The sequence below is a fragment of the Choloepus didactylus genome, chromosome 1 (genome assembly GCF_015220235.1).
Source record: "Choloepus didactylus isolate mChoDid1 chromosome 1, mChoDid1.pri, whole genome shotgun sequence".
NCBI lineage: Eukaryota > Metazoa > Chordata > Mammalia > Pilosa > Megalonychidae > Choloepus > Choloepus didactylus.
The window spans coordinates 199971960-199984556 of record NC_051307.1 but is presented as its reverse complement, the minus strand read 5'-3'; the positions used below and the strand labels follow the sequence as shown (position 1 = coordinate 199984556).

The following is a 12597-nucleotide window of genomic DNA, read 5'->3' as shown; positions in this document are numbered from 1 at the left end:
TAGACAGTTCTCCCAGCACTATTTGTTGAAGAAACTGTTCTCTTGAGTTGAGTGGACTTGGCAGCCTTGCAAAAAAAATATCAATTGACCATAAATGTGTGCGTCTATTTCTGAAATCTCAGTTTGGTTTCCATTGATCAATATGTCTATCTTTATGCCAGTACCATGCTATTTTAACCACTGTAGATTTGTAATATGCTTTGAAGGAACTCTGAGTGCTCCAAGTTCATTCATCTTTTTCAAGATGTTTTTGGCTATTCAGGGCCCCTTACCCTTCCAAATAAATTGATAATTTGCTTTTCCATTTCTTCATAGAAGGCCATTGGAATTTTGATTGGAATTGTATTGATTCTGTAAATCATTTTGTGTAGAATTGACATCCTACCAATATTTAGTCTTCCAATCCATGAACAGGGAATGTCCTTCCATATATTTAGGTCTTCTTTGATTTCTTTTAACAATGTGTTGTAGTTTTCTGAATACAGGTTCTTTACATCCTTGGTTAAATTAGTTCCTGGATATTTGATTCTTTTAGTTGTTATGGTAAAGGGAACTTTTTTTCTTAATTTACTCCTCAGATCGCTCGTTACTAGTGTATAGAAACTACTGAGTTTTGCAAGTTGATCTTGTAACCATCACTTTGCTGAACTCATGTATTAGCTCTACTAGTTTTGTCATAGATTTTTCAGGACTTTCTAAATATAGAATCATGTTGCCTAATAATAGTGAAAGGTTTACTTCTTCCTTTCTGGTTTGGATGCCTTTTATTTCTTTCTCTTGCCTAATTTCTGTAGCTAGAACTTTTAGCACAGTGTTGAATAACAGTGGTGATGGTGGACATACCTGTCTTATTGCCAATCTAAAAGGGAAAGCTTTGTCTTTCACCTCTGTATATAATGTTAGCTGTTGGGTTTTCATATATGCCCTTTGTGATGTTGAGGAAGTTTCCTTCTCTTCCTGTCTTTCGAAATGTTTTTATCAAAAAAGAATGCTGGATTTTGTCAGTGTCTTTTTCTGCATCAGTCAATCTGATCTTTTGATTTTTCCCCTTCAATTTGTTGACATTGTTTATTAGATTAATTGATTTTCTTGTGTTGAACCACACTTGCATAACTGGAATAAAACCTCCTTGATCATGGTGTGTAATTCTTTTAATGTGCTGTTGGATTCGATTTGCAAGTATTTTGTTGAGGAATTCTGCATCTGTATTCATTAGAGAGATTGGTCCATTTTCTTGAATATCTTTATCAAGCTTTGGTATTAGGGTGAGGTTGGCTTCATAGAAAGAGTTAGGTAGCGTTCTCTTCAATTTTTTGGAATTGTTTGAGCAGAGTTGGTATTAATTCTTCTTGGAATGATTGGTAGAATTCCCCTGTGAAGCCATCTAGTCCTGGGCTTTTCTTTGGAGATTTTTTCAGTCTCTACTTGTGATTGATTTGTTGAGGTCTTCTGTTTCTTCTTGAGTAATTGTAGATTGTTTGTTTCTAATAAATTGTCCATTTCATCTGGGTTATCTAATTTATTGGCATACAGTTGTTCATAGTATCCTTTTGTGATCTTTTTTGTTTCAGTGGGGTCAGTAGTAATGTCTCCACTCACTTCTGATTTTATTTACATCCTCTCTCTTTTGTCCTTTGTCAGTCTAGCTAAGAGTTTGTCAGTTTTGTTGATCTTCTCAAAGAACGAATTTTTGGTTTTGTTCATTCTATTATTTTTTTGTTCTCAATTTTATTTCTGCTCTAATCTTTGTTATTTCTTTTCTTCTGCTTGCTTTGAGATTAGTTTGCTGTTCTTTTTCTAGTTCCTCAAGGTTTGCAGTTCTTTGATTTTAGCTCTTCCTTGTTGCTTTAGGCATTAAGGCCTATAAGTTTCCTCTCAGCACTGCCTTCACTATATCCCATAAGTTTTGATATGTTGTCTTGTCATTTTTATTTGTCTCGAGATATTTACTGATTTCTCTTGGAGTTTCTTCTTTGACTTGCTGATTGTTTAAGAGTGTGGTGTTTAACCTCCATATATTTGTAAATTTTCTAGTTCTCTGCCTGTGATTGATTGATTTCCAGCTTCATTCTGTTATTTACGTTCAAGGCAAGTGCTTTGTATAATTTCAGTCTTTTTAAGTTTATTGAGACCTATCGTGTGACCCAGTATGTGGTCCGTCTTTGAGAATGATCCATCAGCACTTGAGAATAATGTGTATCCTGCTGTTTAAGAGTGCAGTGTTCTGTATTCCTCTGTTCAGTCTAGTTCGTTTGTCATGTTATTCAAGCTCTGTTTCCTTATTGGTCCTCTGTAGATATTCTATTGATGGGTCTATTGAAGAGATGTCTGTTACCCTGTTTAGTTTGGCCATTGTTTGCCTCATGTCTTTTGGGCCACCCTGGTTAGGAGAATAAATATTTATGATTATTTCTTCTTGGTAGATTACCCCTTTTATTAACATAATGTCTTTCTTTCTCTCTTATATAACATTTTTTGCATTTAAAGTCTATATTTTGTCCAGTATTAGTATGGTGTGGAGAAATTGGAGCCCTCATGCATCGCTGATAGGAATGTAAAATGGTGCAGCCACTATGGAAAACAGTTTGGTGTTTCCTAAAAAAGTCAACATAGAATTACCATGTGACCTGGCTTTTCTTTTCACTTTTCACTTCTCTGTATATACCTAAAAGATGTGAAAGCTGAGACTCAAGCAATTATTTGCACACCAACTTTCGTAATAGCATTATTCACAATTGACAAAAGGGGAGAACAACCCAAGTGTTCATTAATGGATGAAAGGATAAACAAAATGTGGTATATATTTAAAATGGAACATTACTTGACTGTAAAAAAGGAATGAAGTTCTAATACATACTACATGTCTGAACCTTGAAATTTTCATGCTGAATAAAATAACCAAGACACAAATAGACAAATATTGTATGATTCACCCTTTATGAAACATCTAGTACAAGTAAATTCATATAGACAGAAAGTAGATTAGAGGTTATGGGATGGGAGAGGGCTGGGGGGAGGGGGAATACAGTTATTGCTTAATGATACAGAATTTCTGTTTCAAGTGATGAACAAGTTATGGTAATGGATGGTGTTGATGGTAGCCCAACATTGTAAATGCAATTAATGCCACTGAACTGCACACTTTAAAATGGTTAAAATGGTGGTTAGCTAGCAGAAGTAAGAGGGAAACTTTTTTTTTTGGGGGGGGGGCATAGTTCTCTTAGTCAAAAATATAAATTGTATAATACTGTACAGTGATAGGCTTAGGATCAAGTATCTTTATTTAAAATTTTGGTGTTTTTGATATAGCTCTTACTATAGTTCTGGGAGGTAAACATGCTCATTAACAGAAGTAGATTCATTGGTAAAACTTTCTCATCATCACCTTTTGCTTTACATTTCTGAATCTTCCTGCAGATGAGTCTTTGTAGCTATAAGACTATGTATTTCTTTTTCACCTATACAAAGTTGAAAATAAAGTCTCTCATTTAAATGTTATGACTACCAATTTAGCTCCCAAAAACCTGTATTAAACTCCTACCGCATGTCACTTCCTTCTCCATTCTGTGGAAACATAGAGCTTAATAATAATAGCTACTCCATGGTCTTTCTTAGAACTTTGTGTAGAAATAAGGTGGGCACATAAATTCTTAAGATAATAATAGAAGTATATGCAAAGTGGTATTGAGAGTTTGTTGGGGAAGCATTTTGATGGTTTCTGGAAAAGGTCAGGGCCTTGGCCAGAAAAGGGAATCTCATCCTCTGTGGGTGATATGGCTTCTTATTCCCTATACTACTTAGTAGACAAGAAAAACTAGAAAGACTCATCTCCAGTTCTTTACCATTGGAGTGGCCCATTCTTTCAGAGTAACCTATCTTTGTACTGTATTTGTTTTTCCTGCTTTTTCCCTATCCTCAAACTATGGGAAGAATTATTCTACCCCTCTTTCTGGCATACAATTTCACTAATCAGAGAGAAGGCAGAGATTTTGCATCTGAGTTTCAGGTGTTGAGAGAGACTGCTGCCTGCCTACAGCTGAAAAATCCATAGGGTGGGAAGAAGGATGGTAAAGGGAATTGTTATCAGTCAGAGGTGAGAATGAGAAGGGGGGGTGTGTGTGGTTACCACCACCATGTGTGGTCTCTCTTTCTCATTAGGGCCCTGTTTCAGCCTCCCTTCCTTGATGGGCTCTCTGAACGGAGTAGTTTACCATGGGATTCATTTAGACTCTATAAGGATCAGAAATTCAGGGACAGTTGTTATTTTAAGTTGAAACAAGTGTTTTGCAGAAACATACAAGGGGGGAGTTTAGGGCATTATTCTGAATGACACAGTCCTCACTTTGAGTAGTTACTTCAGCATTTTGTTACTCTTTTTAAGCAAATATTTACCTAAATAATTTGATTCATCTTTTGCTCTTAGCACTTGGCTGCCGTGGAAGAAAGAAAAATCAAGTCCCTGGTAGCTCTCCTGGTTGAGACCCAAATGAAGAAACTGGAGATCAAACTTCGACACTTTGAGGAGTTGGAAACGATCATGGACAGAGAGAAAGAGGCTGTAAGTGGGGGGAATTCTGTAATTTAGAGGGTTTTGTTGACCACCTTTCCTAAAGTTTATGTTAGATAAAATACATAGTATCCTACTCTGTTGGTCTCTGTGGCTATCTTCTGTTTTGTGTTGTAGTTTCAAAAGGATTATCAGCTAGTTATGATAAATAAGAGGAACTGATCTCATTGTGAAACTAATTATCTAAACCTCAGCTTCTTATATCTCTTGGCTTTCCAGATACATGCAGCCATAATATTCTTCCCCCCTACAAAAGTTGGCTCTAAGACTTACTGCATTATCTACCTGATAACAACAAAGTAGAATCCATAAGTAGTTTCATTATCTAATTTAAGGATTCTCTTGATTCCCTTTCTTCAATATCAATTTCAAGAAGTAGGAATTAATCTCCTCTTGAGGTAGTAGCCTCATTTTGTGTGAGCCTCCTTAACCCTCTCCTCAGGTCTGATCCTTGAGCTCTCCCACTCTTCCCTTCCCTCTCCTGTATGTAGAATTGGCCTATGCTAAACTCCTAAGCAGCATTCATTGGGACAGAAACTTTTGACATAAGTACTTGGCCTAGTCAGGAACAATGGAATTATGGAAAAAGCCAAAAATGAGAAGGGGAATAATAAAAAGTAAGTAAAACTTAGACTCAGGGAACATTTGGTTATCTCAGTTGCATCTTATGAGAAACAGATAAAACTCTTTGTGAGAAGTTTTTTAAATATTAGTTGACTAGAGAAGGAGCAATGGGCTAAAACTGAAGAATTATTTGCGGATTTTTCTCTGATTATTTTGACTTTTTAATCTTAATTAGAGGCACTGGTTCCCTCCTAAATGGTAGATTAAACTATCCCAGAAGACTGATTACTTTCAAGTCTATTTGAATTTGTTAAAGCAAGTCAGAGTAAGTCCTCTGTCAGATTCCCTGAGGTAAGTAGCCCATTTTCATTTTATCCTGTCAAAGAAATAACTGCATTGGACAATGTGAAACAGGCAAGGATGATTTTATTCATAGCAACTGTGGTAGGGGAGAGAGATTAGAAGTCAATTCTGTCACAACAAAGCATAGTAAGGTTTTTTAAGGGCTGGGATGGGCTGGGTGATAAAACACCAGAGGTGTTTGATCACCCAGGAGACTGATTTAGAGGAGGGAGAGATAAGAACCACCTACCTAGGAGGCCCTAAGACACCTGGATAGTGTAAGGACCATGGTAAGATGGAGATTAGAAGTCCTGAGTCAGGAAGAAGGCTGTGTAAAGCTTAATCAAGCTCCTTTCTCCCTCATGTCTTTCTCTCCTTGGGATGTGAAGCATTGGCAGAACATGTTGAGGGACAAATAAGGATTTTACTGGCATTTGGCAACCCAAAATACAAACAATAAACATCAACCTGTGACATAGCACAGTCATCCCTCAACAGAGGACCTGGGGTGCACAGCCTGGAAGAGGGGCCCACTTGCAAGTCTCAGGAGCCATACGCCAATACCAAGGACTTGTGGGTCAGTGGCAGAGACAAACTGTGGCAGGACTGAACTGAAGGATTAGACTATTGCAGCAGCTTTAAAACTCTAGGATCACTAGGGAGATTTCATTGTTAGGGCCACCACCCCTCCCTGACTGCCCAGAAACACACCCCATATACAGGGCAGGCAACACCAACTACACACGCAAGCTTGGTACACCAATTGGACCCCACAAGACTCACTCCCCCACTCACCAAAAAGGCTAAGCAGGGGAGAACTGGCTTGTGGAGAACAGGTGGCTCGTGGATGCCACCTGCTGGTTAGTTAGAGAAAGTGTACTCCACGAAGCTGTAGATCTGATAAATTAGAGATAAGGACTTCAATTGGTCTACAAATCCTAAAAGAACCCTATCAAGTTCAGCAAATGCCAAGAGGCCAAAAACAACAGAAAATTATAAAGCATATGAAAAAACCAGACAATATGGATAACCCATGCCCAAGCACCCAAATCAAAAGAGCAGAAGAGACACAGCACCTAGAGCAGCTACTCAAAGAACTAAAGATGAACAATGAGACCATAGTACGGGAGACAAAGGAAATCAAGAAGACCCTAGAAGAGCATAAAGAAGACATTGCAAGACTAAATAAAAAAATGGATGATCTTATGGAAATTAAAGAAACTGTTGACCAAATTAAAAAGATTCTGGACACTCATAGTACAAGACTAGAGGAAGTTGAACAACGAATCAGTGACCTGGAAGATGACAGAAGGGAAAATGAAACCATAAAAGAAAGAATGGGGAAAAAAATTGAAAAAATCGAAATGGACTTCAGGGATATGATAGATAATATGAAACGTCCGAATATAAGACTCATTGGTGTCCCAGAAGGGGAAGAAAAGGGTAAAGGTCTAGGAAGAGTATTCAAAGAAATTGTTGGGGAAAACTTCCCAAATCTTCTAAACAACATAAATACACAAATCATAAATGCTCAGCGAACCCCAAAAAGAATAAATCCAAATAAACCCACTCCGAGACATATACTGATCACACTGTCAAACACAGAAGAGAAGGAGCAAGTTCTGAAAGCAGCAAGAGAAAAGCAATTCACCACATACAAAGGAAACAGCATAAGACTAAGTAGTGACTACTCAGCAGCCACCATGGAGGCGAGAAGGCGCTGGCACGATATATTTAAAATTCTGAGTGAGAAAAATTTCCAGCCAAGAATACTTTATCCAGCAAAGCTCTCCTTCAAATTTGAGGGAGAGCTTAAATTTTTCACAGACAAACAAATGCTGAGAGAATTTGCTAACAAGAGACCTGCCCTACTGGAGATACTCAAGGGAGCCCTACAGACAGAGAAACAAAGAAAGGACAGAGAGACTTGGAGAAAGGTTCAGTACTAAAGAGATTCGGTATGGGTACAATAAAGGATATTAATAGACAGAGGGGAAAAATATGACAAACATAAACCAAAGGTTAAGATGGCTGATTCAAGAAATGCCTTCACGGTTATAACGTTGAATGTAAATGGATTAAACTCCCCAATTAAAAGATATAGATTCGCAGAATGGATCAAAAAAAACAAACCATCAATATGTTGCATACAAGAGACTCATCTTAGACACAGGGACACAAAGAAACTGAAAGTGAAAGGATGGGAAAAAAAATATTTCATGCAAGCTACAGCCAAAAGAAAGCAGGTGTAGCAATATTAATCTCAGATAAAATAGACTTCAAATGCAGGGATGTTTTGAGAGACAAAGAAGGCCACTACATACTAATAAAAGGGGCAATTCAGCAAGAAGAAATAACAATCGTAAACGTCTATGCACCCAATCAAGGTGCCACAAAATACATGAGAGAAACACTGGCAAAACAAAAGGAAGCAATTGATGTTTCTGCAATAATTGTGGGAGACTTCAACACATCACTCTCTCCTATAGATAGATCAACCAGACAGAAGACCAATAAGGAAATTGAAAACCTAAACAATCTGGTAAATGAATTAGATTTAACAGACATATACAGGACATTACATCCCAAATCACCAGGATACACATACTTTTCTAGTGCTCATGGAACTTTCTCCAGAATAGATCATATGCTGGGACATAAAACAAGCCTCAGTAAATTTAAAAAGATTGAAATTATTCAAAGCACATTCTCTGACCACAATGGAATACAATTAGAAGTCAATAACCATCAGAGACTTAGAAAATTCACAAATACCTGGAGGTTAAACAACACACTCCTAAACAATCAGTGGGTTAAAGAAGAAATAGCAAGAGAAATTGCTAAATATATAGAGACGAATGAAAATGAGAACACAACATACCAAAACCTATGGGATGCAGCAAAAGCAGTGCTGAGGGGGAAATTTATAGCACTAAACGCATATATTAAAAAGGAAGAAAGAGCCAAAATCAAAGAACTAATGGATCAACTGAAGAAGCTCGAAAATGAACAGCAAACCAATCCTAAACCAAGTACAAGAAAAGAAATAACAAGGATTAAAGCAGAAATAAATGACATAGAGAACAAAAAAAACAATAGGATAAATATCACCAAAAGTTGGTTCTTTGAGAAGATCAACAAGATTGTCAACCCCTAGCTAGACTGACAAAATCAAAAAGAGAGAAGACCCATATCAACAAAATAATGAATGAAAAAGGTGACATAACTGCAGATCCTGAAGAAATTAAAAAAGTTATAAGAGGATATTATGAACAACTGTATGGCAACAAACTGGATAATGTAGAAGAAATGGACAATTTCCTGGAAACATATGAACAACCTAGACTGACCAGAGAAGAAATAGAAGACCTCAACCAACCCATCACAAGCAAAGAGATCCAATCAGTCATCAAAAATCTTCCCACAAATAAATGCCCAGGGCCAGATGGCTTCACAGGGGAATTCTACCAAACTTTCCAGAAAGAACTGACACCAATCTTACTCAAACTCTTTCAAAACATTGAAGAAAATGGAACACTACCTAACTCATTTTATGAAGCTAACATCAATCCAATACCAAAACCAGGCAAAGATGCTACAAAAAAGGAAAACTACCGGCCAATCTCTCTAATGAATATAGATGCAAAAATCCTCAACAAAATACTTGCAAATCGAATCCAAAGACACATTAAAAAAATCATACACCATGACCAAGTGGGTTCATTCCAGGCATGCAAGGATGGTTCAACATAAGAAAATCAATCAGTGTATTACAACACATTAACAAGTCAAAAGGGAAAAATCAATTGATCATCTCAATAGATGCTGAAAAAGCATTTGACAAAATCCAACATCCGTTTTTTATAAAAACACTTCAAAAGGTAGGAATTGAAGGAAACTTCCTCAACATGATAAAGAGCATATATGAAAAACCCACAGCCAGCATAGTACTCAGTGGTGAGAGACTGAAAGCCTTCCCTCTAAGATCAGGAACAAGACAAGGATGCCCGCTGTCACCACTGTTATTCAACATTGTGCTGGAAGTGCTAGCCAGGGCAATCCGGCAAGACAAAGAAATAAAAGGCATCCAAATTGGAAAAGAAGAAGTAAAACTGTCATTGTTTGCAGATGATATGATCTTATATCTAGAAAACCCTGAGAAATCGATGATACAGCTACTAGAGCTAATAAACAAATTTAGCAAAGTAGCGGGATACAAGATTAATGCACATAAGTCAGTAATGTTTCTATATGCTAGAAATGAACAAACTGAAGAGACACTCAAGAAAAAGATACCGTTTTCAGTAGCAACTAAAAAAATCAAGTACCTAGGAATAAACTTAACCAAAGATGTAAAAGACCTATACAAAGAAAACTACATAACTCTACTAAAAGAAATAGAAGGGGACCGTAAAAGATGGAAAAATATTCCATGTTCATGGATAGGAAGGCTAAATGTCATTAAGATGTCAATTCTACCCAAACTCATCTACAGATTCAGTGCAATCCCAATCAAAATTCCAATAACCTACTTTGCAGACTTGGAAAAGCTAGTTATCAAATTTATTTGGAAAGGGAAGATGCCTCGAATTGCTAAAGACACTCTAAAAAAGAAAAACAAAGTGGGAGGACTTACACTCCCTGACTTTGAAGCTTATTATAAAGCCACAGTTGCCAAAACAGCATGGTACTGGCACAAAGATAGACATATAGATCAATGGAATCGAATTGAGAATTCAGAGATAGACCCTCAGATCTATGGCCGACTGATCTTTGATAAGGCCCCCAAAGTCACTGAACTGAGTCATAATGGTCTTTTCAACAAATGGGGCTGGGAGAGTTGGATATCCATATCCAAAAGAATGAAAGAGGACCCCTACACAAAAATTAACTCAAAATGGACCAAAGATCTCAATATAAAAGAAAGTACCATAAAACTCCTAGAAGATAATGTAGGAAAACATCTTCAAGACCTTGTATTAGGCGGCCACTTCCTAGACTTTACACCCAAAGCACAAGCAACAAAAGAGAAAATAGATAAATGGGAACTCCTCAAGCTTAGAAGTTTCTGCACCTCAAAGGAATTTCTCAAAAAGGTAAAGAGGCAGCCAACTCAATGGGAAAAAATTTTTGGAAACCATGTATCTGACAAAAGACTGATATCTTGCATATATAAAGAAATCCTACAACTCAAGGACAGTAGTACAGACAGCCCAATTATAAAATGGGCAAAAGATATGAAAAGACAGTTCTCTGAAGAGGAAATACAAATGGCCAAGAAACACATGAAAAAATGTTCAGCTTCACTAGCTGTTAGAGAGATGCAAATTAAGACCACAATGAGATACCATCTAACACCGGTTAGAATGGCTGCCATAAAACAAACAGGAAACTACAAATGCTGGAGGGGATGTGGAGAAATTGGAACTCTTATTCATTGTTGGTGGGACTGTATAATGGTTCAGCCACTCTGGAAGTCAGTCTGGCAGTTCCTTAGAAAACTAGATATAGAGTTACCATTCAATCCAGCGATTGCACTTCTCGGTATATACCCGGAAGGTCGGAAAGCAGTGACACGAACGGATATCTGCACACCAATGTTCATAGCAGCATTATTCACAATTGCCAAGAGATGGAAACAACCCAAATGTCCTTCAACAGATGAGTGGATAAATAAAATGTGGTATATACACACGATGGAATACTACGCGGCAGTAAGAAGGAACGATCTCGTGAAACATATGACAGCATGGATGAACCTTGAAGACATAATGCTGAGCGAAATAAGCCAGGCACAAAAAGAGAAATATTATATGCTACCATTAATGTGAACTTTGAAAAATGTAAAACAAATGGTTTATAATGTAGAATGTAAGGGAACTAGCAATAGAGAGCAATTAAGGAAGGGGGAACAATAATCCCAGAAGAACAGATAAGCTATTTAACGTTCTGGGGATGCCCAGGAATGACTATGGTCTGTTAATTTCTGATGGATATAGTAGGAACAAGTTCACAGAAATGTTACTATATTAGGTAACTTTCTTGGGGTAAAGTAGGAACATGTTGGAAGTTAAGCAGTTATCTTAGGTAAGTTGTCTTTTTCTTACTCCTTTGTTATGGTCTCTTTGAAATGTTCTTTTACTGTATGTTTGTTTTCTTTTTAACTTTTTTTTCATACAGTTGATTTAAAAAAGAAGGAAAAGTTAAAAAAAAAAAAAAAAAGAAAAACAAGGAAAAAAAAAGATGTAGTGCCCCCTTGAGGAGCCTGTGGAGAATGCAGGGGTATTCGCCTACCCCACCTCGATGGTTGCTAACATGACCACAGACATAGGGGACTGGTGGTTTGATGGGTTGAGCCCTCTACCATAAGTTTTACCCTTGGGAAGACAGTTGCTGCAAAGGAGAGGCTAGGCATCCCTATGATTGTGCCTAAGAGCCTCCTCCCGAATGCCTCTTTGTTGCTCAGATGTGGCCCTCTCTCTCTGGCTAAGCCAACTTGAAAGGTGAAATCACTGCCCTCCCCGCTACGTGGGATCAGACACCCAGGGGAGTGAATCTCCCTGGCAACGTGGAATATGACTCCCGGGGAGGAATGTAGACCCGGCATCGTGGGACGGAGAACATCTTCTTGACCAAAAGGGGGATGTGAAAGGAAATGAAATAAGCTTCAGTGGCAGAGAGATTCCAAAAGGAGCTGAGAGGTCACTCTGGTGGGCACTCTTACGCACACTTTAGACAACCGTTTTTAGGTTCCAAAGAATTGGGGTAGCTGGTGGTGGATACCTGAAACTATCAAACTACAACCCAGAACCCATGAATCTCGAAGACAGTTGTATAAAAATGTTGCTTATGAGGGGTGACAATGGGATTGGGAAAGCCATAAGGACCACACTCCACTTTGTCTAGTTTATGGATGGATGAGTAGAAAAATAGGGGAAGGAAACAAACAGACAAAGGTACCCAGTGTTCTTTTTTACTTCAATTGTTCTTTTTCACTCTAATTATTATTCTTGTTATTTTTGTGTGTGTGCTAATGAAGGTGTCAGGGATTGATTTAGGTGATGAATGTACAACTATGTAATGGTACTGTAAAGAATCGAAAGTACGATTTGTTTTGTATGACT

At 37.6% G+C, this 12597-nt stretch overlaps 1 protein-coding gene across 2 annotated transcripts in view; it reads left to right on the top strand.

Moving 5' to 3' along the window:
- The window catches only part of SMARCC1 (SWI/SNF related, matrix associated, actin dependent regulator of chromatin subfamily c member 1), a 243667-nt gene that overhangs the window by 202435 nt on the left and 28635 nt on the right, over positions 1-12597 (top strand). For both annotated transcript variants that reach the window (XM_037849833.1, XM_037849824.1), the window contains exon 25: positions 4424-4558. In XM_037849833.1, the coding sequence (XP_037705761.1) occupies positions 4424-4558 (135 nt within the window). The remainder of the gene's footprint in view (positions 1-4423; positions 4559-12597) is intronic.